The sequence below is a fragment of the Saccopteryx leptura genome, chromosome 6 (assembly GCF_036850995.1).
Source record: "Saccopteryx leptura isolate mSacLep1 chromosome 6, mSacLep1_pri_phased_curated, whole genome shotgun sequence".
NCBI classification, from domain to species: Eukaryota; Metazoa; Chordata; class Mammalia; order Chiroptera; family Emballonuridae; genus Saccopteryx; species Saccopteryx leptura.
Window position 1 is genome coordinate 50,717,448 of NC_089508.1, and position 27,462 is coordinate 50,744,909.

The 27,462-nt window shown below is 51.0% G+C and overlaps 1 protein-coding gene across 3 annotated transcripts in view; it reads left to right on the forward strand.

Moving 5' to 3' along the window:
- ITGA11 (integrin subunit alpha 11) overlaps positions 1-25,561 on the forward strand; it is a 135,649-nt gene extending 110,088 nt beyond the window's left edge. For 2 of the 3 annotated variants that reach the window (XM_066342836.1, XM_066342838.1), the window contains 12 exons: positions 3,200-3,285; positions 4,093-4,300; positions 8,096-8,194; positions 9,555-9,631; positions 12,146-12,235; positions 13,303-13,393; positions 15,020-15,133; positions 15,347-15,433; positions 18,394-18,504; positions 18,616-18,711; positions 23,444-23,557; positions 24,246-25,561. In XM_066342836.1, the coding sequence (XP_066198933.1) occupies positions 3,200-3,285; positions 4,093-4,300; positions 8,096-8,194; positions 9,555-9,631; positions 12,146-12,235; positions 13,303-13,393; positions 15,020-15,133; positions 15,347-15,433; positions 18,394-18,504; positions 18,616-18,711; positions 23,444-23,557; positions 24,246-24,317 (1,245 nt within the window). In that variant the 3' untranslated portion in view covers positions 24,318-25,561. The remainder of the gene's footprint in view (positions 1-3,199; positions 3,286-4,092; positions 4,301-8,095; positions 8,195-9,554; positions 9,632-12,145; positions 12,236-13,302; positions 13,394-15,019; positions 15,134-15,346; positions 15,434-18,393; positions 18,505-18,615; positions 18,712-23,443; positions 23,558-24,245) is intronic. The other variant, XM_066342837.1, reaches the window with a different exon arrangement.
- Positions 25,562-27,462: the final 1,901 nt, after the last annotated feature.

Consider the following 27,462-nt stretch of genomic DNA (forward strand, 5'->3'; position numbering starts at 1 on the left):
GACTGGCAAAGCCAGGAGAGGAGGAAAGCTGGGTGCACTAAGTCATTAATGTTTTTCCCCATCACAGTAATTACAAAGCCTACAAAGCCATGACAGCAAAGGACTGAGTACATGTCACCCATTCTACATGCATGCGGAAGCACATGATACAGATTAATGCACAGAGTACTCAGCTCTGACACCAACGATCCTATGCATGGGGATGACAAGGGTCACGGGTCAGGTCAAAGAGGTCAGAAGAAGTATAATCAAGCAATCAGATGATAGGCAGGAGGACTTCCTGGAAGAGGTGGCTTTCAACTGGATCTTAAGGAGTAGACAGAATTCAGATGTGTAGACATGGGGAGGAGACCTCCAGGAGCACTGACCAAGGATTGGAAGTGGAAACTAGCAAGGTGAAGGTGTGCGTAAAGAAAAGGTGAGAAAGAGAGCTGAGAAAGGCAGTCTGGGGCATACTGTCAAGGGTTTTGAATAGCAGTTAAACTTCTAGAAATCCTGTTAATCTGGATTTCTAGCCCCCAGCAAATTAGAAACATTCCTCCCATGACTCCTCGACAGCATCTATTAAATGCCCAGCACTGTTCTAGTGCTGTAATATCTCACCTCTTGGGGGAATGAGCCATTCCATATAATTGAGAATAACAGCTGCTTATTGCGTTAAATTATCCCTTTTAATGAACTGAATAGAAATTTTCCCAAAGGTTATTATGTAGTTTCCACACTTTTTACAGTATGCTGGGCAGAGGTGGGAGGTATTTTATTAGAGACCTGAAATCACCAAAATGGTGTAGTTGCTAAAATACAGTGAAGCCCCTGAAGCTACCAACGTATCTTGAACCGTGTCCCTTCACAGAATGACCTCTCTGCCCTTTTTCTTTTTTTTTTTTTTTTTTTTTTTTTTTTTTGTATTTTTCTGAAGCTGGAAACGGGGAGGCAGTCAGACAGACTCCTGCATGCGCCCGGCCGGGATCCACCTGGCACGCCCACCAGGGGGCGATGTTCTGACCATCCGGGGCGTCCCTCTGTCACGACCAGAGCCATCCCCAGCGCCCGGCCATCTTTTTGCTCCAATGGAGCCTCGGCTGCGGGAGGGGAAGAGAGAGACAGAGAGGAAGGAGAGGGGGAGGGGTGGAGAAGCAGATGGGTGCCTCTCCTGTGTGCCCTGGCGGGGAATCGAACCCGGGAATTCCTCACGCCAGGCCGACGCTCGGGCCCAACCGGCCAGGGCCCTCTGCCCTTCTTTATACAGCTCTGCTGTCTTCTTTCCTGGTGCTGTCGCAGTGCGCCTGCGTCTAGCTGCAGCTGCAGCTCCGCCCCTTGATGGGCAGGCCTGATAGAATGTGTCTGACTTTCCAGCATGTGGATCTACCTACGGGCTAGGGAGATTGCCTTTGAGAAAAGTTACTGCATTTACATTATATGCGGCCTTTGTGACACCTGTTTCCCCTCTCCTGAGTTTGGGCTTTGTTCTTGATAGTGACAGTTGCTGCTCCTCAGCTCCAGTCTTGAGTACCCAACTGCCTGGATGGGTCACAGGCACTTTGAACTCAACATGCCCCCTCCATTCAACCTCTCCACTATGAATGAACGGCATAGTCATCCTTCCCGACACTAAAAGAGCAACACAGCCTGACCGGGTGGTGATGCAATGAATACAGAGTCAGCCTGGGATGCAGAGGACCAGGTTCAAAACTCCGAGGTCACCGGCTTGAGTGTGAACTCACCTGACTTGAACGTGGGCTTGCTGGCTTGAGCAAGGGGTCACTCACTCTGCTGTAGCCCCCTGGTCAAGGCACATCTAAGAAAGCAATCAATGAACAACTAAGGTGCCACAACGAAGAATTGATGCTTCTCATCTCTCTCCCTTCCTGCTTGTCTGTCCCTATCTGTCCCTCTCTCTCTCTCACTAAAAAAAATAAATAATAAATAAATAAATAAATAAATAAGAAACACAGCCGACATCCTGGACCCTGTTCTCCCTCAGCCCTGAGGAACTCCAGGACCTATTGATCCCACCTCTGAAGTCCCTGACCTGTTTTCTCCTCTCCACACTCACTGCTACTACACTGACACTATTATCACATCCTTCATGAACATTTCAGCAGCCTCCTCAATGGCCTCCCTGCTTCTAGTCTTGACTCTTCAAGTTCATTCACCCATTGACGCCAGAGAGAGCCTTCCACATACACATCTGGCAGGACGCTCCCTGCCAAAAGCATCAGTGGGTCCTATAAGTTGCAAGGCATGACCCCAAGGCCCTTAAGAACTGGCCCCGCCCATCTCTACATTTCCTTCACCCCTTGCTATAGCAACATCAAACTACCTGCCATTCCCTAAACTCATCATTCTCCTTCATGCCTCAGGACCTATGCACAGGCTCATCCTTCCTCCTAGACTTTCCTCTCCCTCTGGTCCATCTAGCTAAATGGGTCATCCTTAGGAACTTCCCTGAACTTTCATGAAGCCTTCTCTAACCACCTATAGGGCAACTGTTTTCTCCTCTCTGCCTCTTCTATTTGTCATGCAGATTTCTATTTTTTTTTCTGCACATTTCATACTATAATTATTTGTTGGCACATCAATCTTCCCCATAAGCTGAGAGCACAAGCTGTTTCCTAGTACCAAAGACCTTGTCCCCCACTCCGTAGGTGATCAGTAAAGGTTCACTGGAACTGCTCTGCTGGATAAGTGGGTATTCTGTGCTATCAGCTCAGTTAATCCTTTGAGTAGTATGAACGTTTGTGTACATCCTCATGCCTCCTGACCATCCAGAGTACAATCATACATGTGTAAGGCAACATTAAAAAAAGGCAAATGTATGTTCTTCTTGTTTCCATAAATTGGTTATCAAACAAACATGATTTTAAGTTAATAAAACTGTAACTGGAACTAATCTAAAAAAAAAAAAAACTCACTCCCGGGGATCAGTGAGCATGAAAAAAATTCACTACTCAAATGGTTAAGAATGAGAGGAACCCAGGAAGAGCTGAGTTTTGAGCCATGTTTCATAGAGAAGAAAATCTGTGCAGAAGCAGGAGAAACAGCAGTGTAGTGTCTGTGAAGGGGGCAGGAAAGACAAAGCCCACGTCGGGGCAGTAGAGAGAGGAGCTGGTGCGCAGTGGGGAGAGGGGTGGCCCGTGCAAAGATACGGACTCCAGGCTGTGCGTTTCATGTCCACCCCTGGCTCTCCTTGGCTTAGGTGCCCTTCTGGAATGGTTGCAACGAGGATGAGCACTGTGTCCCTGACCTCCTGCTGGATGCCCGCAGTGACCTGCCCACAGCCATGTGAGTTTGGCTCCTCCCGTCCCCTACCCTGGCTCCTCTTCCTTCCCTGCTGGTGGAGCTGGGGCTTCCACGGCCCGGATTATTTCCTGCACATCCTTCTCATAAGCAGCATGGATCAAACACTGAGCTCGGAACCTGGGTCTAGTCCAGGTTCTGCCTCTAACCCCTGTGTGAGTTCAGGCAAGTCTTCCTTCCCTGGGCCTCAGTTATCTGCTCTGTAAAATGAATATGACTAGTCTAATCCAACCTCTTCAAACTTTGTTTAGAAGAATGAATCCTTACTTTGGAGCCCATACTACAAAACAGACAAAAGGTGGAGACCAGGGACCTGGAGATCCAGGTCCTCATCCTCTGGTCCCAGACTAGGTAACCTTTGAGGTTTGTTAACTGACCGTTTGAGCTCCATGCTAAGGAGACTAGCAGAGGGTGCCCACATCCAGAAGAAACAAACTAGCATACAAGGAAAAATAGGAAGTAATATCCTATTTTAAACTTATCTAATATATTTTTTAATAATGTGTACTCGGTTTTTAAATACCTATGAGGTGATTCAGACAGAAGACGTATACACCATAACATGTAACATAAATAGAAATAGCCCGTTCAAACCTTGTAGAAGAAGGATAAGAAGCAAAATATTCCAAGCACCTAGGCTAATCAGAATTGACTCTACATTTAGCTCTGAGCTTCCTGGCAGCCAAAGCCAGAAGGGAAACATGTTGAGTAGAAAAGTGATACATGAGTAATGAGATCCACCCCCGCACTCCCCTTCCGCCGACCTGATCCCTGGTGATGTCTTTCCTGCAGGGAGTACTGCCAGAGGGTGCTGAGGAAGCCCGCTCCCGACTGCTCCGCATACACGCTGTCCTTCGACACCACAGTTTTCATCATAGAGAGCACACGCCGGCGGGTGGCGGTGGAAGCCATGCTGGAGAACAGGGGCGAGAACGCCTATAGCACGGTCTTAAATATTTCACAGTCCGCAAACCTGCAGTTTGCCAGCCTGATCCAGAAGGTAAGACCACAGCAACCTGCCCAGCCTGCCTGAGGCGAAGGGCAGAGGCAGGAGAGGAGGGGTCCAGGAGCCTGGCTGCACATCAGAATCACCTGGGAGCTTAAAATCTCCTGTGTCGACTTCTCCCAAAAATTCTAATTGATCTAGTCTGGTATGGAGGCAGATCAGTGTACTTTCTTTTTTTTTTTTTTTTTTTTTTTTTTTATGTTTATTTATTGACTTTTGAGAGAGGGGGGAAAGGAGCGTAAGAAAGAGATAGGAACATACATAGATCTGTTCCTGTATATGCCCTGACCAGGGATCGAACTGGCAGCCTCTGCACTTTCAGACGATGCTCCAACCAACCAAGCTTTCCAGCCAGAGCTTTTTTTTTTTTTTAATTTATTGATTTTAGAGGAAAGAAGGCAGGAGAAACATCAATTTATCCTTCCACTTATTTGTGTAGTCTTTGGTTGATTCTTGCATGGGCCCTGACCAGGGATCAAACATTCAACCTTGGCATATCAGGACAATGCTCTGACCTACTGAGCTACCTGACCAGTGTGCTTAAAGGCTGCCTAAGTGAAGTCAGTGTGCTGCCAAGATTGAGAACCAACAGCAGACAGGAATCTGAGCCCTTCAAGAACCTGGGAAAGAAGGTCCTTCAGCCTGTGTCCTTGGCCCTCACCCACACAGACATGCACAAACACACACACACCAAGCATGTGTGCACCAGCACACTCCTGCTCCTTCTTAGTAACCACTACAATGCCCAGGCACTGTGCTCAACTCTTGGCATGGTGGTGGTGGTGGTGGTGGTGGTGGTGGTGGTGATGGTGGTGGTGGTAGTAGAGATGGTGGTGGTGGTGGTGGTGATGGTGGTGGTGGAGGTGGTGGTGGTGGTGATGGTGATGGTAGTGGTGATGTTGGTGGTGGAGGTGGTGGTGGTGATGGTGGTGGAGGTGGTGGTGGTGGTGGTGGTGATGGTGGTGGAGGTGGTGGTGGTGGTGGTGGTGGTGGTGGTGGTGGTGGTGGTAGAGGTGATGGGGTGGTGGTGGTGGTGGTGATGTTGGTGGTGGAGGTGATGGTGGTGGTGGTGGTGGTGGTGATGGTAGTAGAGATGGTGGTGGTGGTAGAGGTGGTGGTGGTGATGGTGGTGGTGGAGGTGGTGATGGTGGTGATGTTGGTGGTGATGGTAGTAGAGATGGTGGTGGTGGTGATGGTGATGGTGGTGGTGGAGGTGGTGATGGTGGTGATGTTGGTGGTGATGGTAGTAGAGATGGTGGTGGTGGTAGAGGTGGTGGTGGTGGTGATGGTGGTGGTGGTGATGGTGGTAGAGATGGTGGTGGTGGTGGTGATGTTGGTGGTGGTGGTGGTAGTAGAGATGGTGGTGGTGGTGGTGGTGGTGGTGGAGGTGGTGGTGGTGGTGGTGGTGGTGATGGTGATGGTGGTGATATTGGTGGTGGTGATGTTAGTGGTGGAGGTGGTGGTGGTGGTGGTGGTGATGTTGGTGGTGGAGATAGTGGTGATGGTAGTGGTATCCTCATTTTGCAGAGGGGCACAGAGAGGGGTTAAACGGTCTGAAAAGGTCCACACAGCCAGTAAGTAGCTGGATGGGAATCCCGCCTAGTAACTGGCTCCCAAGCCTGCACCTCATGACAGCACCCAGTCCTCATGTTGTGCACTATGGCCACACAGGGCCCCGCATAGCTCTCTGGCACAGCCCTGCATGTGCTCCAAGAAAGTCACCAGTGGCAGAGTGCTGCCCTGTGGTAACCCTGAACTCCTGGGACACAGGTGCCCTGTCTTAGCCACATCTGTCCCCAGGGCTAGGCCAGGGCTGGACACATAGAAGACCCTCAAGACACGTTTGTTGAGTAAAACCAAGACATCGTGGTCATGTGTGGGTGTGTGGGGTGCATCCCAGGTTCCCTGAGGCACAGTCTGTTCTCACCAATCTCAGAGTGTCCACATGGAGCCCAGGCTGTGGGCGGGACAGGGGTCAATGCCCTTCTGTCCTCAACCTCCACTGCAGGGCCGCCACCCACATTGTCCCCAACCTCATTCCCTCTGTCAGGCACAGGTCTAGACCCCAGGCCACCCTCCTCCACAACCCTGAGTGAAGGTGAGGAGGCCATCAGATGGTCTTCTCCAGCCTCTTCTGCCCAGGAAGTTGGTATTTGCTGGGCCAGGAGTGGCCCCAAACTCGCAGCCACATTTTCCTCCTTCCCTACAACCTGTGCCTGTCCATAACCCTGGGAGAAAGGAATCGTGGAGCTTTGTTCTGTGGCATGGAAGGGCTTTGGAACTGAGTGAAGGGACAGAGAAGTGGGAAATGTGTCCTATAAAATGCTGTGTCCACACAAATGGCAGGGGGTGCGTAGGGTTGGCCTGCAGCCTGGTCCTTCACAGGTGCTGCCCGTCTGTCCCTAGCCCAGAGATGCTCACAGCTCAGAGATCAGCACGCCTCTCTTCTGTCTGTCCCTACCCCACCCACCCCACCGTCTGGCCAAGGAGAACTGGAGTAAAGAAAGCGCTACTTCAGCCAAATACAGATATGTTCATCTGATCACACACACTTTGTACACACACATGCAAAAATATATAGACTTTCACATATGTCCCAGGAAACACACATAATATGTATGCATGCAGCTGGGCACATGCACACACATGTACCCATGTGCAGACCCACACACACAGAGTCTACACAGACATGCCTCTACATTCACACATGTATACGCCCCAGCTGTGCCCAATGGTGCAGTGCCCACGACAGGTACATCTGACACTCATAATGATAGCTGCCATACCTGGAATGTTTACACAGGTCCGGGCATTGAAGGATGCCCTGTGTCTATATGCATTGTATCACTTAATCCTTATCACAACCTCCATAAATGCAGTAGGTATTATCATCCCCATTTAACAGATGAGCAGAATGAGACCCAGGCAAATGAGTGCATAGTCAACCAGCAGCATCTACGTAGAAAAATACTATGTGTGTCCCTTCCCTCTAAACCTATGCTGAGGGGACACCCTGCCAGCCCAGCGGGGCCCCAGACAGGCTGGGGAGCCTGGTGGCATTTCCCTGTAACCTCCGCCAGACTTTTCTCAACGTCCAGTGACCTGCTGTTGAAAGTCCCTAACCAGGAAGTGGTGGAGGTTTGGAGGGGCGGACCAGAGGGAAGGGAAAGAAAGAAGCACTGCCAGCAAGTCTGGTGGCAGCAGAGGTTCAGGACAGCTGCCCACAAGGCAGTGGCCCTGCCCTGGGGGAGGTGGAATAGAGCCTCAGAGAAGTCCCCCCTAGTTCCCCACTGGGAGTCAGCCCACAACCCGCCTGCTGTTAATCTGGATTACAAACTCAGGCGAGACCCCAAAAGCCTCATTTCTCAGGTCAGAGAGATCCTTTGCAATCCTATTGATGGAAAGACGTGTGGCCCATTCAAAGGCTGCAGAGCCCGAGGGAGGCAGACCAGCCAGACCCGAGGGCTTCCGAACCCCAACGCCACGCCGCTTTCCATCTCTAGGCCTCAGTGTCGCCACTGTAAGCAGGATGAGAAGTCCCGTGTCCTGGGTTGATACAGAGGGGATGACGAGGCATGTGCAGGAGCACCTGGCCACCCCTTCCACAGCCCAGCACCACTGAGTGTCCCCCATCACTGCCACACCTGAACCTCCAGGGTGCCTGGGTTCCCAGCATCAGAGGGCCTGTGCAGCAGCTTCAGTGTGGGCAGTGGGGGGTGCGAGTGGCCCCCAGGCCTGGGTCTCAGGCCCCACCTAACTGCAGCCCCCGTTCCCCCCACCCACCCACAGGATGACTCCGACAGCAGCATTGAGTGCGTGAACGAGGAGAGGAGACTCCACAAGAAAGTCTGCAATGTCAGCTACCCTTTTTTCCGGGCCAAGGCCAAGGTTGACAATGGGGACAGTTTGGGGAAGGATCAGGGTGGGGACCGGGAGGCTCGGGGAAGCAAGAGAAATGGAAGTGAACAGAGGGAAGGACTGGGGAGGGATGGAGAGGCCTGTGGGCGGGTTCCAAATATGTTCATTTTTAATCCCATGCAATGACATTCAAATGCTCTAACCAGCCAGCTGTCCCCAGGGCGGCAGGCAGCCCACCCAGAGGAGAAGCCAGGCCCCTCCCTCAGGGGAGTCCTCCCGCTTCCACCCCACCACTCCCAGCCCTTTATATCATGGTCCTTTAAACTCCTTTAAACTAACGAGTTTTCTAAATGTCCAGCCTCTGCCATTGTGTCCACTGGGCAGTGGGCAGCCACAGAAGGTTTGGAGCAAGAGAAGGCCTAACTGAGGCCAAGCCGCCTGTAAAGCAGGGACCAGACAGAGGGGAGCTTAAGGCAGGAGCCAGCCAGAGAGCAGCAGTGTGTCCCCGGGAGTAAAGTCTGCGAGGCTGGGGGAGGGGGGAATGGGGCCCCTTGTAAGAGAACCTCCCGGCAGAACACAAGTCAAGATTGTATTTTCAGGGTGTGGCTCTGACAAACCAGGAGTTCTAGAATGAAGTCCTGGGGGCCACAAACTCCCCCACACACACACCACTCCCAGGGAGAAGGGGACCCCAAGTCTCGAGGACAGTCCAGGAGGGGCAGAGCTGGGAAGAGCACAGTGACCTATGCAAAGCCCCAGTAGCCCACCCCCATAGTGGGGAAGGCAGCGAGGAGGGTCAGATATCTGACGGCCACAGTCAGGGACACAGGCCCCCTCCTGGGCAAAGGCCATGGAAGTGGCCAAACCAGGCCATCCAAGTGGCAGGAGGGCTGCTGGACAAGGAGGCAGGTGCCTTATTTACTGGGTGGGTAGCCCTGGACGGCCCTCACCCTTCTTGGGGCTTCACCTCCCACCATATGCAAGAGCAGGGGGGAGGGACTGTCTTCCCACTTGTGTTGCCCCCACATGCTGTGCTGCATGGCCAAGGCCAGCTCTCCTTCCCACCGGCCAGCCCTCCCCGCGAAAATCCTGCAGAAAGTCCAAAGTTGGACATGCTGCCTTCTAGCTGCCTGTGGTTGAAAAGGAAAGAGGGGGAGGGCAGGGGCCTGCCCCACAGCCAAGAAACCCATCAGAGGGGCTGTCGTCTGTCTGTGTCCCCCTCAGTGGCCCAAGGCCCAGCTCGCGTGACTCCAGCACCTGGCCCTCCCTTCCCCAGCCCCCTCCCAGCCACCAGGGCGCACCCAGGCCTGCAGGAGGCTGGGAGGGGGTCAGGACATGCCCAGACATGCAGTTCCCGGACACCCTCACTCCAATGACTTCTTCCTTGCAGGTGGCTTTCCGTCTAGATTTCGAGTTCAGCAAATCCATCTTCCTGCACCACCTGGAGATCCAGCTCACAGCAGGCAGGTCAGGGCCTGGACCGCTCCTTCTCCCTCCCCCAAACCTCTCCTGGGACCGTTCTGCCCCACCCCGCACTGAATCTTCGGCCAAGCCCTATGTCTAACTGCCCCAACCTGGGAGGGCCCCTGGTCAGTCCCCAAAGGTGGCCAACCTGCTGCCTGCTGTGCTGCCGCCACCCGTTCCTGGGCAGCTGGGATATAAATAATACCTTTCTCTTTATGTAGCATATACATAGCAACTATTTCAAATCCCTATGGTTATAGAGCACTGGACATGTAATATCTCAGTCAGTCTTCACAGCAGCCCCCTAAGATAGGTAAAGCAAGGGTTATTCCTACCCCACCTCTAAGTTACAGGTTAAAAAAGGGAGGTTCAGAGAGGTTGAGTGAATTTCCCAATGACACACAGCATATAAATAGTACAACTGGGAGCAGAACACTAGTTGTCCTACTGCTTGTCCAGGGCTCTTTCTGTCCTGGCCACCTCTCTCCTCTTGGAAATGTTTCCATTTTTAAAAGAGCTTCCCTTACTCTATGTAGGTCTGTCTGTCTGTCTCCATCCCAGGGTGTTAGCTGACACTGTGAATCACCCTGTGTCAGTAGTAAACCTCTTCTTTTTTACAAAGTTACCTCTGCGTGGGAAGAGGGGGAGACGGGAAGGGATCTGACAAATCTAGAGCCTTGTAAATGGCCAAAATCCTCCTGAGAACTTTTCCATTCTGAGAAATAAATATTGAAGGCAAACTGGACACCAACATTCCAACACACACACACTAGTCACATGGGTCATAGGTCACAGGAAGGCATGCGGACATCAACACACCATAAACAAATTGTGCATTTGGGTGGGAATCTCACTTGACACAAGACAAAGTTTGTGAAGGCCTCCCTCATGCTCTTCTTACTCTTAGAAAACGCAGCCCTGTTCTCACGGGAAAACGAATGCACTGGCACAGTAGTGTCTCTGCACGGCTGCAGTGTTTGTGAATTAGGCTTGTGCAGGAGGGGACATCCCAGTATCTTTATGTGTCCAGTATCCCCTTTCTAATTAAACCCCTATTCTGGGCTAAGGCTCCAAAGGGAATAAAGTTCAGTGTATGTAAACAAGTGGAAATTGTACCTTTTTATGTCTGAAATTAATTGCCCCAGTCATTCTTGGTGCTGGAATGGGAAGAACAGTTAATAAAACTCCCTGCAAATGTCTCTTAATTTCACTCTCCAGCCTTTTCACGCAGCCAAGCACCCTCAGCCCAACCAGGGGGACTGCCCTGCCCCGGTCAGCTCCAGGGATATACAGTGTGTCCGTAAAGTCATGGTGCACTTTTGACCGGTCACAGGAAAGCAACAAAAGATGATAGAAATGTGAAATCTGCACCAAATAAAAGGAAAAGCCTCCCAGTTTCTGTAAGATGATGTGGCAGCATGTGCGCATGCGCAGATGATGACGTAACACCGTGTATACAGCGGAGCAGCCCACGGCCATGCCAGTCGAGATGTGGATGGTACAGAGGAAAGTTCAGTGTGTTCTGTGGCTCACTAAATTCAAATCCGTGACCAAAGTGCAACGTGAATATCGGTGTGTTTATAACAAAGCGCCACCACATAGGGATAACATTACTCGGTGGGATAAGCAGTTGAAGGAAACCAGCAGTTTGGTGGAGCAACCCCGTTCTGGTAGGCCATCAGTCAGTGACGAGTCTGTAGAGGCTATACAGGATAGCTACCTAAGGAGCCCTAAAAAATCTGTGCGTGAGCCCACATCGAACTGCACTGAATAGGTATGAAACTGGGAGAGTTTTCCTTTTATTTGGTGCAGATTTCACATTTCTATCGTCTTTTGTTGCTTTCCTGTGACCGGTCAAAAGTGCACCATGACTTTACAGACACACTGTAGAAGATGCTACTGAGAGTTCCTCACTGCCTTCCGTTCACTGGGGCAGAGTGGCAGCCTCCGTCCCTCATCCCCGTCCCCCGATATCACCTCCCTCCCAGCCCACAGCACAGGATTTGCCCCTCTGCCCCAAGACAGGGTTCGGGGAGGAGGGCGTGCAGTCAGTGGCCAAGCCCACACAGCCCTCCCAGCTCCCACCCAAAGTCTCCCCTGCCCCCACCAGCCCAGACGTGCTGCACTTAAAAGGGTGGCAGGAAGTAGAAGAGGGAGAAGGAGGGACAGCTGGTGATGAAGGAGACTTGACGTGGGGTGGTGAACACACAGTGCAGTGTATAGATGGCGGGTTATAGAATGGTGCACCTGACACCTATATTTATTATTTTATTAACCAATATTTTAAAAAAAGAAAAGAAAAGAAAAGCTCGTGTCACCAGTTCCCCTCCCTCACCTCCTGGGAGATTCTTCAGCTCCCTCACTGGCTGTCCTAGTGCCCGAGGACCCTGGAGGAGCCAGGGCGTTCCTTCTCAGTCTGACTTAGACCCCTCCTGCTGCAGCGAGCCAGTCTGAGAGCTGGTGGGGCTGGGAGGGGGTTCGCCCCTTCCTGACCTCGCTGTCTGGCTCTCCCTGCAGTGACAGTGACGAGGAAGAGAGCACCAAGGAAGACAACACAGCCCTCCTGCGCTTCCACCTCAAGTACGAGGCTGACATCCTCTTCACCAGGTGGGCTGGGGCCCCGGGGCCCCCAGGGAGCGGAGGCATGGGAACGGGGCCCCAGGGAGCGAAGGCATGGGACGAGTGAGGCCTAATATGGGGGGCCCTCTGGGGGCCCTGAAAGGGTCAGAGGACCCCGGAGATGGAGACACTTGTGTCCGCGAGGGGTCAGAGAGAGCAGCTCCCTCATCCCTGGTGGGGAGGTGGTATCAAAACAGAGGAAGGAGACCCAGACCTGGCCCCAGGGAGCTTGCAGCGGGGACAGAACGGGAGGGCTGGGGTGGCAGGCAGTATCCATCCCAGGGGCGGGCAGTAAGTAGGGCATGATCTGTGGAAAATTTTAAAATAGTAATAAAACCTGCTAAGTCCTTCTGCTTTTCATTACAACCTTGCCCCAGCAATCCTTTTTTTTTTTTTTTTCTTTATGTATTGATTTTATTGAGAGAGGAAGGGTGAGAAAGAGAGAGACAGAAACATTGGTCTATTCTTGTATGTGCCCTGACCAGGAATCAAACCCGCAACCTCGGTGTTTCGGGACGATGCTGAGCCATCCGGCCAGGGCACAACAGCAATTCTAAACAATATCAGTGAGAAAATGCTCTTCCCTAGGCAGGCTGCTCGCTCTGCCCAGGCCCCTGGCTGTGCCACTGGCCCCCAATCTGAACTCTGAGAACTCCCAGATAGAGACTTCTGGACAGAACAGCAAACACACACAGAAAGAAAGGTCAGAGCCTCTCACAGCCACCAACAGAGGCTGGAATGGTGCGCAGTGGGCAAGTTCATGCTCAAAAGAGGCCACGCGCCTGGGCTGAGAGGCTAAGGCAGGGATGGCAAGTAACCGGCACTTCCGGCTCCTGCCCATCCCACACGCCAGGCAGACATGGCTGATGGACGTCAGCATTTCTCCCTGCTGAGCCTCAGAATCCTTCCCAACACAGCGTTCCCAGTGGACACAAGAGGAAACCTATTTTTTGTGATCTGGAGAGACAGGCCCATGCCCACACCCTCTTCCGTTCCTTTATCCACCTAGCCAACACTGACTGAACTCACGGCAGTTCTGTCCTCTGTCTCTGCAGGAGCAGCAGTCTGGGCCACTACGAGATCAAGCCCAATAGCTCACTGGAGAGTTATGATGGCATTGGGCCTCCCTTCAGCTGCATCTTCAAGGTAAGGCTGGAGGGGAGTCGGGCAGAGCAAAGGATAGGAGCTGAGGATCCCCCATTTGAGGGGAGGAATCCGAAATCATCGCCAGTGCTGAGGGTCACCTTAGTCCGGCCCCCCACTCTCTGGGTGACTTTAGGCAAGTCACTTCCTCTCTCTAGGCCTCTCAGTCCTCATCTGGAAAAGAACAGATCTGGACTGGGAAAATGTATCTGCGAAAATTAGGTGTGGGTGCATATAATTTTTTTTTTTTTAAAGAAAAAATAATGGTCTAAACACACCAAGGTTTATTCTGTCCCAACAAGAAGTCCAGAATTGGCAGCTTCACAAAGTCCTGCAGGGTTGGGGCTTCTGGCTTTATGCTCCACCATTCTCAACATGCCATTATCAGCGTCAAGTGCACCTCACAGTGCAAGGTGGCTGCCGCTCCAGCCATCACATTCTCATTCCAGGCAGGAAGAAAGAGGGAACGAAGAGCAGGAATAAATTCCTTGGCAGTTCCTCACACTTACAGTCCATTGTCCAGAACATTGTGATTTAGCTGTAAGAGAGCCTAGGAAATGAGGCTTTTTGTCTTGGTTTCTGTCACTAAGGAAGGTGGGACAAGGAGACTTAGGAGGCAGCTTAGCAGTATCTGTTCCAGTGGGCCCCGCAACTTCCCCCAGCCCTGAACTGCCAAGAGCCGAGGCAGACTGCCAGCTGGAAACTGCACATCAGGCCCGCGGGGCCTAGGTGGCTCATCCCAGAAAGGTTTAGTAACCTGTCCAACGCCACACAGCTCATATGTGGCAGCAGCCCCAGGTTATATTCCCAGTCTTTCTGATTCCAAAGTCCTCTTTGTTATCACTGCGGCTCTAACACCAAATGTGTCATGGCTAGAATGTGAACTATCACACACTCACTATTTCTATCCATTAATTAATACTTATTTGCTGTCACCATCTCCAGCCCCAGGGTGACCACCAGTGCCAGGCAACAAAATCCCCCAGAGACAAGAAGAGTTGAAAATGGAAGTGAAGTGACCCTTGCTCTCTTGACTCATGCCCCCCACCCCACTGGCTTCTCCTCAGCCTGTAGGAGCCCACCCCTTTCAGGATCCCTGCAGCCCCCAGGGTGACTTGGCAGAGCCTCAAAGCTTCCACAGTGAAAGTGCCAGGGGGCTTGAAGGGACCTGTTTCCCAGACCTGGCTGAGGGATCGCAGCCTCCAGGGGCTGCTTGGCCCCTAAGGACTTTTTTTTTTTTTTTCAGAGACAGAGAGAGGGATAGATAGGGACAGACAGGAACAGAGAGAGATGAGAAGCATCAATCATCAGTTTTTCATTGCGACACCTTAGTTGTTCATTGATTGCTTTCTCATATGTGCCCTGACCGTGGGCCTTCAGCAGACCGAGTAACCCCTTGCTCGAGCCAGCGACCTTGGGATCAAGCTGGTGAGCTTTTGCTCAAACCAGATGAGCCCACGCTCAAGCTGGCGACCTCGGGGTCTCAAACCTGGGTCCTCCACATCCCAGTCTGACGCTCTATCCACTGTGCCACCGCCTGGTCAGGCCGGCCCCTAAGGACTTTGCTCTGCACCTCTCCTCCCCCCAGTGCTGCTGGTGCACTGACACACCTCTCCCTTTCTGCCACAGATCCAGAACTTGGGCTTGTTCCCCATCCATGGGGTGACGATGAAGATCACCATGCCCATTGCCACCAGGGGTGGCAACCGCCTGCTGATGCTGAGGGACTTCCTCACTGACCAGGTACCACTGCCTTCAGGAGCTGGCTGAGGGGAGGGGACCAGAATGAGGCAGACATAACCCTCGGTGTATCCCAAGTCTTCAGACTCCAGCTCCTTCTCCCAAAACCAGGCCCGGCTGGGCCTTCTCCAGCAGAGGAGGAGTTGGAAGGAGCATCCCGGGTGCCCAGTCTGGCAGCGCTAACTGTGAAGCTGGTTGTGTGTATCCCTCTCCCAGGTGAACACATCCTGTAACATCTGGGGAAACAACACTGAGTACCGCCGCTCCCCGATGGAGGAAGACTTGAGTCGTGCCCCACAGCTGGTGAGTGTCCCCCAAACCAAGAGGCACAGGGCTGGGGGGAAGAAGAGTGCTGCCCAAACTCCGGGGGTGTCTCTCTCCTTATCTCATAGTTTGGCAATGAGTTTGTTGAGCACCCATATGCCCAGCCTCAAACCGAGAGAAAACAGAATAAGGAAAAGATACTTCTTGCCCTTAGTGAGCTCATCATCTCTCCAGAGACACAAGAATGAGCGCTTAAGAAGCCAGGGAACAAGCTGAGAAACATGCCACGAGAATGACAACAGGAGCAGACAAACGCAAGGAAAAGAACAGCGAGAGATAAAGGAACGCCTAACTCGGAAAGATACCTGCACCCCCGTGCTGCAGACACCTGCAGCATTACTTACCACAGCCAACATACGGAAACAGCCTAGGTGTCATCAATGAGTGAGGAAATTGTGGTCTATATATGCAATAGAATATTAGCATTTAAAAAAAGAAGGAAATCTTGCCATTTGCGACAACATGGATGGACCTTGAGGGCGTTATGCTAAGTGAAATAAGTCAGACAGAGAAAAACAAATACTGTGTGATCTTATATATGGAACCTTAAAAAAAATCAAGCTTTTAGATGCAGAGAACAGATTGGTGGCAGCCAGAAGCAGGGAGTAGGGATGGGAGAATAGATGAAGGGGGTCAAAAGGTTAAAAAAAAAAAAACCAGGGCTAGTGGATGTGCACCTGAGCCTAAAAGAGCCACAGGATCCAGGTAAGCAGGAGGACGGGGAGAACCAAGATAGAGCATTGCTGCGTGGAGGCCAGACATACAGGACTTAAATTGGAGACATTGACCACATCAACTGGAGCCTCCCTCCCCCAGAAATCAAAGGCAGCTCTGCTTTGACTCCCAAGGCCCTCCCTAAGACACCTGCTGGTTCTCAGGCTCATGTTCTCATGGCTGCCTCTGTCTCCAGATACTTATTTCTGTGCATACTTTCACTATCCCATACCCAAACAAAAATCTTAGTTGTTTTAGTTTGATTTCGCCAAACAAGTACTTCACACAAAGCACTTTTTTTTTTTTTCCGAAGCTGGAAACGGGGAGAGACAGACAGACTCCCGCATGCGCCCGACCGGGATCCACCCGGCACGCCCACCAGGGGGCGATGCTCTGCCCCTCCGGGCGTCGCTCTGCTGCGACCAGAGCCACTCTAGCACCTGGGGCAGAGGCCAAAGAGCCATCCCCAGCACCTGGGCCATCTTTGCTCCAATGGAGCCTTGGCTGCGGGAGGGGAAGAGAGAGACAGAGAGGAAGGAGGGGGGGGGTGGAGAAGCAAATGGGCGCTTCTCCTGTGTGCCCTGGCCGGGAATCGAACCCGGGTCCCCCGCACGCCAGGCCGACACCGCACCGCTGAGCCAACCGGCCAGGACCCAAAGCACTTTTTTAATGTAGTACATTTTACTGAAGAGTTGGACTTGAGTAGGGTTAAGCTGGATGCAAAAGAGTGACACAAATAACTTTAACCTAATACATTCTAATTATTTGTTTGATGATTTGTTTGGGTTTTCTATTAAGACCATATAATATTCTGATAATAATTACTTTAGTTTGGCGCTAGCCAGTTGGTTCGGTGGTAGAGCATAGGTCCAGCATATGGATGTCATGAGTTCAATTCCCAGTCAGGGCACACAGGAGAAGTGACCACCTGTTTCTCCACCCCTCCCCATCCACCCCTTTTCTCTCTCTCCCCCACCCCCCATAGCCATGGCTCAATTGGTTAGAGCACATCTCCCTGGGCACTGAGGATGGCTCTGTGGAGCATTCTGCCTACGGTGCTAAAAATAGCTTGATTGTGAGCCTGGCCCCAGATGGGCAGAGCATCAGCCCCAAACAAGAGTTGCCTAGTGGATCCCAAGTCAGGGCATATGTGGGAGTCTGTCTCTCTATCTCCCCTCCTCTCACTTAAAAAAAAAAAGAAAACATAATAATAGTAATAACATTAGCTTTGCCATTCAATCCTTATAAATTGTTTTTCTTGTCTTATTGCTCTGGCTAGGAGCTTCAGGGTAATGGTACATAGAAATGCTGACATTTCTTTTCTTAACCCTGATTTTAAGGAATTTTTTCCCATTTTTCAATGTTAAATATAATACTTGCTATAGGTTTTTTTATAAATACCACTTATTCAGATTCAGGAAGTCCCCAGGAGTTTTTATCATAAACTAAAGTTGGATTTCCTAAAATGCTTTTTCTGCATCTCTGAAAGTAATCATCTAATTTTTTCCTTTAATCCAGGGGTAGTCAACCATTTTATACCTATCACCCACTTCTGTATCTCTGTTAGTAGCAAAATTTCCTAACCGCCCACCGGTTCCACAGTAATGGTGATTTATAAAGTAGGGAAGTAACTTTATAAAATTTATAAAGCAAAGTTATAGCAAGTTAAAGATATAATAATAATTACTTACCAAGTACTTTATGTCATATTTTCACTAAGTTTGGCAGAATAAATCTTTATAAAACAACTTACTATAGTTAAATCTATCTTTTTATTTATACTTTGGTTGCTCTGCTACTGCCCACCATGAAAGCTGGAATGCCCACTAGTGGGCGGTAGGGACCAGGTTGACTACCACTGCTTTAATCTGTTTGTATGGTGACATTTATAGGTTTCCTAATGTTGAACCAAAATTTTGTTCCTAGAATATACCTAATTATGCACAACTTCAAAGGAAGCATCAGACATACCATCCTTACCTTGTCCTCCAACCACCCCCTGACAGCCCCAGCCTATGTGTCCTCTACCTCCACCTCTCTCCTTGTCCCCTGTCCTCTGTCCCTCCTCCCCCAAGAGCAAGACCCCACTTGGTCTAGCAGTGCAGCTGAGCCATCTCTCTGGTGGCCCAAGCCCCTGTTCACATTCTCAGGTTTTATCTAGGTTTCTACTTCCCCTGCTGCCCCAGAGCCTGGTTGCTCAGCCCTGAGACCACCTTCTCTTTCAGAATCACAGCAACTCTGACATAGTCTCCATCAACTGCAACGTGAGGCTGGCCCCCAACCAGGAAATCAATTTCCATCTGCGGGGGAACCTGTGGTTGCGGTCCCTAAAAGCAGTAAGTAGAACACCTGGGCTAGGCTGGCAGGAAAAAAGGGAAGAAGGTGGGTACTGGGGAGTCTCCCAGCTGGGGAGGGGCTGGCTTCTGACCAGGCCTCTGATTATACAGCTCAAATACAAGTTGATGAAAATCACGGTCAACGCAGCCTTGCAGAGGCAGTTCCACAGTCCCTTCATCTTCAGAGAGGAGGATCCCAGCCGCCAGGTGAGCCCGGGGGAACCCTGCAGACCTGGGCTTGAGCCAGGCCCGCGGGGGAAGGGCTTACCCCTCCCTTACAGTTTTCCTACACCCTCTACCGTGTGATCCTGCAGGAGAAAGACAAACAGACCTGCCAGCAGTTAGTGCAGCATCAGAGGAAAGAAAAGAAGCAAGACGAATAGGCCTTAGGGGACAAGAATGGAAAAGGGGCCAGAAGGAGGCGTTTGCCCAGTGCCTCAGGGGCCCCAGGCTCTGCACAACAGCCCCTTGGGGGCAGGGAAAGGAGGGGAACCTGTGTATTTTATACCACAGAAAACTGAAACTGGAGCCCAGGGCAGCCTGCCTCGGGGTGGCTCATTGATTCCAGCAGCAGTGAGGCTGTGCCTTGGGAACCTGGCAGCCTAGAATGACCATCCCCATCCCATTCACACCTCAAATCTAATGAAATGCTCGTGACCTGTGCACTAGATGTCTGGTATGAACTGAATTGGTGAAGGGCAAGAAATGCGAGATGTCTTGGTATTGACATTTTTCTTTTTCTATTTGAGGGGGGGATGAGATGAGGGAAACTCCCACATGTGCCCCGACCTAGATCTACTGGCAATCCCATCTAGGGCCAATGTTAGAATCAACTGAGCTATCCTCAGTGCCTGAGGCTGACTCTCGGACCAACTGAGCTATCCTCAGTGACCAGAGCCACCCCGAGCCAATCAAGCCAGTGGCTGTGGAGGGGAAGAGAGAGGGGAACAGAAGCAAATGGTCGCTTCTCCTGTGTGCCCTGACTGGGAATAAAATCCTGGGCATTCATAGGCGGAGCCAACGTTCTATCCCTTGAGCCACAGGCCAGGGCCGACATGTTTCTTTCCTTTCTCTTTCCCTTTCCCTTTCCCTCCTTCCTTTCTTTCATATTTTTTTTAGTAAGAGTAGGGAGTTACAGAGACTCCCGCATGCAACTCGACCAGGATCCACCTGGGCATCCCCCGGCTGGGGCTGATGCTCCGCCCATCTGGGGCCATGCTCTCAACCAAACTATTTTAGCACCTGCCCTAGGACAGAGCCATCCTCAGTGTCCAAGGCGAGACACCCAAGTCAATTGAGCCATAGCTGTGGGAGGAAAAGAAAGAGAGAGGAAGAGAGAGAGAAGGGAGAAAGTGGGGATGGAAAAGCAGATAGTCGCCTCTCCTGTGTGCCCTGACTAGGAATGGAACCCAGGATTTCCACACGCAGCATTGACACTCTACCGCTGAGCCAACTAGCCATGGTTGACACTTTTCATATAGGGTGAAACCAGACTGATGCAGATCAGGGTCCAGGAAAGGGGTGGGGCTCTGTGCAGTGCTTTCCTGGAAAAATGAGAAGTTGGATCTTGAGAAAAGTCCAGTCCTCTGGAAAGAGGCATCTCAGGCGTGGGGCGCTGCTGCCCTCTACTGACCATCTTTGCAAACTGCCAGCCAGGGCTCCAGGTAAACGTTCATTAATACCAGGTGCCTGGTAAAGACCCCAGTCCTGTCCCAGGAGAAGCTGGAAGGCAAAACAGGCATGAACCAGAAGCCAGTCCTTAATAACAAACACCCATCACAGACAGGGCGGGATGTGCCAGGCGAAGGGCTAACAGGTGCAAAAGCCCAGAGGCAGCACTACAAGCAGTGTTACCTGTTCATTCATCCATTCAGGGTGTGTTGGGTGTCCCTCCTATGACCCAGGCCTCCTAAGGGATACAAAGATAACTTTAGGCAGACAAAGGAAAAGGACAAGCATGGATTTGATCTGGGATGAGCACAGATGCTGGGGGTGGGAGGCGGTCAAACCAGGGAAAGCTTTTTGTAGAAAGCCCACTTGAACTGAATCTTGAGAGAAGTGTTAGAACTTTTTCCAGGTAACCAAGAGTGAAGAGGCGTGGTGCAGGCACCCACATGCACACACAAACTACCCCCCTACTCCACACTAGTTCTTTCAAATGAATTCTCCTTCTCTTCATTCCCAGCCCCCACAAAAAATCCTTCTATGGTTTCTGGATACCTCACTTCTCTTTCTGAAATCCAGCAACCCAAAATGTAAGCCTTGGTTGGCTCAGCTCTGTGCTAGGGGCTGGGGTAGAAAGGCAGAGCGAGGTCCAGCCTGCAGGGATGGGGAGAGAACATATAGGAACCTGTGATCTGTTGAGCCCTAGCTATGTACTAGGCATTTTAACAGATACGTCACATGTTATATGTGAGTTATGTCCCACTGTCCCCACTCTTCAGATACGGAAACTAAGGCTATGTGAGAAGGTAGAAAGGAGGCAATGACTTGCCTCAAGTTAAATCAGGGGTTGGGAACCTATGGCTCGCGAGCCAGATGTGGCTCTTTTGAGGGCTGCATCTGGCTCACAGACAAATCTTTAATAAAAAAAATAATAACGTTAAAAATATAAAACATTCTCATGTATTACAATTCATTCATTTCCTACCACTCACGTTCATGGTTGCGGGTGGCTGGAGCCAATCACAGCTGTCCTCCAGGACAACACCAAATTTTTATTGGGTAATGCATAAGGTACATGGGTCATTGTATGGCTCTCATGGAATTACATTTTAAAATATGTGGCGATCATGGCTCTCTCAGCCAAAAAGGTTCCCGACCCCTGAGTTAAATAGTGACTCAGTGGCCAAGCCAGGACTCTATCATGCTGTTGCAGGGGTTTAGTCAGCCAGTCATTCAACACATTGACTGAGCTCCTACTCCGTCCCAGGCACAGCTCCTGGCACTGAGGACAGAGCAGCTAACGAATCAGATAAAGACCCTGCTCTCCTGGAGCTGACTTATGGGGGGGGGGGGGGGGAAGAAAGGCAGTTAACACAAATACATCTGAACAAATGAAGGTTTACAGCTGTGAGTGCACAAAACGAAGTTTATTCTTATATTATGATCTGTTAATCATTGTCTTATTTTCCAAACGAACAACTGCAAACCTGCTTTTGCCCACCCCTGTATATCGAGTGTCAAGTTGGTGGTGAGGTCTGAAAAAAAAAAGCAAGCACGTAAGGGTGGATACTATTTTATCCCTGGAGGATTATATCTTCTCCAATAGTGATGTCTGACAGAGACTGTGAGCCATGCCAGCAGAGAGAACAGCAATGCAAAAGTCATACATCAGATATGCTTAGCATGATGGAGGCCGGGTGGCTGGTGGGCTGGAGCAGACAAGGAGGGGGAGAGTGAGAGGTGAGGTGAGCGGGGTAAGCAGGGCCAGGCCAGGGCGAGGACTCTGTTTTACTCTGAGTGAGATGGGGAGGAAACGGGGAGGCTCTGAGCAGAGCAGAGCACAGATCTGCCTTCCTCTGGGTGCTATGCCAACAATACTCTGTAGGAGGGGAGGCAGAAGCAGGGAGGCAGGTAGGCAGCTATTGCAGTCTCCAGATGGGAGATGAGGGTCCTCAAACCCAGGAGGTAACCCTGGAAGTGAGAGAAGTGAGCACATTCTGGGTGTTTTAAAGGTAAAATGGACAGACTTTGCTGATGGAGTCCATGTGGGTGTGAGACAAATACTGTACAAGATTTCTGGCTTGAGCAGAGGATGGACAATGCTGCTAGAGGTGGGTTAAGGTCGGTTGAGGCCCCGGGTGCAGAAGATAATATTGGGCCCCTTACATTAGAAAAAAGTATAAAGTGGGGGTTTTGCAGGGCCTTTCAGAAGTCAGGGCCTACCGTTAAATCCGCTTCTAGATGCTGCCGTTTGCTTTGATAGGAAAGACGTTGAAGGAACAGGTCTGAAGGTGAGGAGTGAGATCAAGAATTTGTTTTGGGACCTGTTAAAGGCACCAGGCAGGCCAAGTAGACAGTTGGATATGAGTCCAGAATTCAGCGGCGAGCCCACTTAGGGGTAGAAATGTGAGTGGTCAGAGTGTAGATGGTTAAAGCCCTGTGGCTCTGCCGGGGGCTGCATTAGGACTTCCATGGCCCTGGGCGCATTTGCCTTTGGGGCCCCTTCCTCCATTAAAAAAAAAATGTTTTAGCCTGACCTGTGGTGGCACAGTGGATAAAGCATCGACCTGGAAATGCTGAGGTCGCCGGTTCGAAACCCTGGGCCTGCCTGGTCAAGGCACATATGGGAGTTGATGCTTCCAGCTCCTCCCTACCTTCTCTCTCTCTCTCTCTCTCTCTCTCTCTCTCTCTCTCTCCCTTCTCTCTCCTCTCTAAAATGAATAAATAAAATTTAAAAAAAAATTTTTTTTAATGTTTTAAATTACCATTTTATGACTTTGCACATATAAAGACAAATATAACCCAGGCGAGATTATGTTCATTTATTTCTTCTCATCTTAAAAGAAGTTAGATCATGTGTGGGGGCCCCTAAAAGTACAATGGGCCCTGGGCACTGTGCCCACTGTGTCAGTTGGCCCTGAGCTCACCAGGAAGTGACCGTAGACAAAGAAGAGGTCCAAGGACAGAACTATGGGACACGACAACAATTAGAAGTTTAGGAGATGAGAGAAAAGAGAAGAGAAAGAAAATGTCTCAAAGAGGAGGCAGGGTCACCGGGTCACTTAACTGAGGTGTCCGCTGTGCAGGGGCTGTGAGCTCTGAGGTCCCTGCCGGCTGGGGGCCACCCATCATCCCTCCCGCATCTTTCCCTAAGGTAGGGGATGCGCTCTCCCGCCAGGGGCCAGCTGTAGCTGTGCTCCGGCCCTGCCCCAGGCTGCCACCTAGGCCCCAGGGAAGCAAAGCTATTAACCTGGCCTCCCTCCTCCCCTTGCAGATCACGTTTGAGATCTCCAAGCAAGAAGACTGGCAGATCCCCATCTGGATCATTGTGGGCAGCACCCTGGGGGGCCTCCTGCTGCTGGCCCTGCTGGTCCTGGCACTGTGGAAGGTGAGGGCCTTCCACAGCATGGGGGTGGGGGGAGCATCCTGGCTGGTTGGCCCACACCTGGGGCTCCAGCCTCTTAAGTCCACATGTTCTACCCCCATGGGAGCTGGCACCCAGCCTCCTCCCCAGAACTTGCCTGCAGCCACAGCACCCAGCCCATCACAGCAGGCCGGCTGGCCACCAGAGGGCACTCCACCTGTGGCTCTCACCCTTTTGTAGTTAGTTCTCTTTGAGACCCTGATGAAAGCTAGAGTTCCTCTCATCAGGAAAAAGCAAGTAGATACAACCACAAAATGTCTCCAGCAAAGTCGGGCTGTTAACAAATCATTCAAAGCCCTTCACTGACTCTGAACATCAGGTTAAGAAGCCCTGGTCTCAACCTCCTACTATAATAGAGAAAGCGAGGGAGGTCCAGAGAAGAGTGTTAACTGGGGCAGGGTCACACAGCCTGGCTTCTGGCCTCGACCCAGGCTCTATTCACTGTTTCAGTGCTCCCTCACCGATTAAGTGGCCCATTGTGAGGTCCACAAGAGAGCTGGAGAGGAACACAGTTCTCTTGGTGAGATGGGGTATTCTGAAAGCCTTCTAAGGGAAGAGGCCTGAAGAGGCTTAGTGGAGGAAGAACAAGGAAGGGAGTTAGGCCTTGTCCACTCTGCCCACTCCTGAGACTTCTGCCTTTGCCTCCCCACAGCTCGGCTTCTTTCAAAGTGCCAAGCGCAAGAGGGATCCCAGCCTGGACCCCACCCCCAAAGCGCTGGAGTGAGGCTCCTGAGGAGGCTGCGAGTTGATGGGGGCCAGGCCCAGGTGGTGTGCAGGCCCAGGCCGCTGGCCCACCGAGCTGGGGCAGAGAGGATGCCAGCTCGCTTTGCACTTGACCTCATCTGAGAAACCTAGCCTGCTCCCTCTGAAGGGAACTCAAGCCAATTTTAAGAGGGACTGCCCTACTGGGAGACCAAGACACCTCCAACAAAGATCCCTAGTGATATAAAGGGACCCCTCCCAAGGCACACCCCAAAGCCTCCCGGGCTCTGTGGGGGCTTTTGCTATCCCCACCACTAAGGTGCTAGGAATTCCTAATCATCTCCATCTTCAGAAGAAACCCAGAGAGGAAGGCTACAAATGCAGACCTACTCTGCACACTCTAGGCCTCTAGTTCCAATAGGACCCAGTGAGTGGGACAGCAGATCTGAATTCTGTCTGCACTGTTCTTCCCCCCCACCCCCAACGCTGCCGATGGCTCCTGAGTCACGCCCACCCCTTCCCCAGGCAGGAGATGGATCCCAGGAGCTCCCCCTGAACAACAAACAGGAACCCACGGGCTTGATGACAGCTGCTGACCAGGGATGAAGAAAGACTCTGGGACTTTGAGACTGTGACGGACAGGCAGCTGAGACCCAGATACTGGGCGCCCACCCTGAGATGGGGAGGCACCCCCCTATGTTCACACTGACTACCACCCACACTCCCCACCGTGCTCAAAACCGCGCCCCGCCCCCGACTGCCGCCCCTCCCGGCTGCTTGTGTTCCCAGGTACACCGGAAGCGCGTGTAGGTGACGCAATCCCCTATGGTTCCGCATTCCCATTGCAGGTTCCCGCGCAGCCTGTCCCCGACGGGGCGGGCCTGGGGACAGGCCGGGCGCAGGGTGCTTCCCCTCCCTATGCACACACAGCCTCCCGTCCCTCCCTTCCATCCACGGTAAAAGAGTTCAGCTGTCGCTGCCGAAGGGTCCTGTCTAGAATGCACTGAATAAGGCCGGTGCAAGGAAACCCCTCCGTGGCACAGATCTGACCCGCCCGACCAGGGGAGAAGTGGTAGCACCAATGATGGCGCCGCGAGGACAAGAGGCACGCCTGGTGCCCAGCCGAGTAATTTATGCCTTAACCTTGTTTTGAGGTAGAAATGAAAGGGGGATACATCAAAGGCATCGCCCCCTGTTACATAGTACGACCTCTACTGTCGTAAATATTTTTAAGAAATTTAAAAAAAAAATCGTATTTAAAAACAACCAACGCGCTGACTTTTCTGTGAGCAGGGCGTGTCCTAGCTAGTGCACTCTCCTCTTTAAAGGAGAAAAGGTGGATGAAAAGAGGCTCCCTGCATCCTTCCTATTATATGTAAGTGCTGGGAAGGGACTTGTCCACCATTTGCTCCTTACAACATCCCCTCCAAGTGGCTGCCAGGTCTGGGATGGACGTCTCCAGTGATAGAGCAGTCACTTCCTCCCTCCCAAAACCAGCCATTCCGCCATTCCGCCCCTTTGGATGGTTGAACCCCACATGCCCTGCAGCGTCTACCCCTTAGTCCCAGCTCTCCCCTCTCAGGCTTCCCAGACGTCTCCGGGCTGGCATTTCAGTGCTGACCTTACACCCTGACTTTTGGTTTCATCAGCTTTACACACAGGCTGCTCTGAGATCCAAGTTGTGTCCGTTCTGTTCTGTGCCCCTGTAATCCCAAGAAGCCAGGAGCATAACCTTTGAAGTTATTTGATCTTGTTCCCCTATAGATGAGGACCCAAAGAGCCAGAGAAATTACTGGGTTAGCCCCAGGTTCCAGGCACAACCCAGACTAATCCCAGGACAACTCTCCTGCCAGACTCACGTTAGCACAGTCCTAAAGGGCTTAGTGAAGGAGCAAAAGAATTGTATATAAAAGAACTCTTTATGGGATTTTTTTTTCTCAAATGGTGAAACCAAAATCAGAAGAAAACATTTTAAAATCATGTTTGAGTCACTACCACCAGGAATGGAGTCACCGTGCTGAGGGAAAAATCAATGACCCCAGACTCAAAAGTGCTTTTTGATTAAGCATCAAGTATTTTGTCAAAAATCATTAATTCAGAATGTCTTGTGGAAATTTTAGAGAATGGAATTCTTAAAAAAAAAAATTTTTTTTTAATTTCCATGTGCAACCACACTGCAGGCCAAACAAATGTATTTGCAGGACAGATGCAGCCCAGAAGTCATTGAACTGCACCCTCTGGACTCTCAGAGGCAGCCGTTCTCCCTAGCATGCTCTCCCCAGCTCTACACCAAGAACAACTAAAAGGTGAAAGACGGAAAAAAAATAGGAGCCTTGTTATCTTCAAGTCCTTTGCATTGTGTCTCTCTCTTTCATCAATTTCCCTTTATAGATTTATTTGCTCTGGATATAAATATCCAAGACTGGCCTTAAGACTGGTTGGGTTAGCAGAGAAGATACATCTTATAAGGAGCAAAGCCTTGTGCTAGAGCAGTTTCTTAGGCCTGACTGCATATTGTATAGATACCTATACAAAGGCCCAGCCCAGGGGGTCAGGTGTAATTGGTTTGGAGAAACCAAGACATCATTTTTGCTTCAAAGTTCCCCTGGTGCCACCAGTTGGGGTCAACAGGCAAGTGAACATACAGGCTAGACAAGGGGCTAACATGCACCAGTGACCTTCTATGATGAGTAATGGGAGCTGTGCTCTCATCATAATGTTCACATTAACTCAGCTCCATCCGAGTTCGGAAGACATTCTCATTCCAGCACGTCTCCAGAGTAAGATTTGCTGCAGTTTTTGCTGTTGTCTAGGAGGGGAGATGAAAGGTAATTTTGGCATTTAGTGGCAAGCAACCCAAAATGCAACTTCAAATCATTAAAATTCATATTGTGGTTCACAGATGGATATTAGTAATATCCTATCTGGTAGAATATTGATGATGGAGCTAAGGGCTGGACTCAGCATGTAAACATGAAGAGTAACTTAAAAATGGTTGTCTTTTAAAAGCATTCAAGCATTCCTGGCCTATCCTAGACACTACTCTAAATACTGCTTTGACTTGCAGGTGGCCACGTGATACATAAGCAAGTCCACCACAAACAAGTGCACAGGAGAAAAACATGCCTGGGGCAAGGTCTGACTCTTGTAAACTATGTTACCAACAG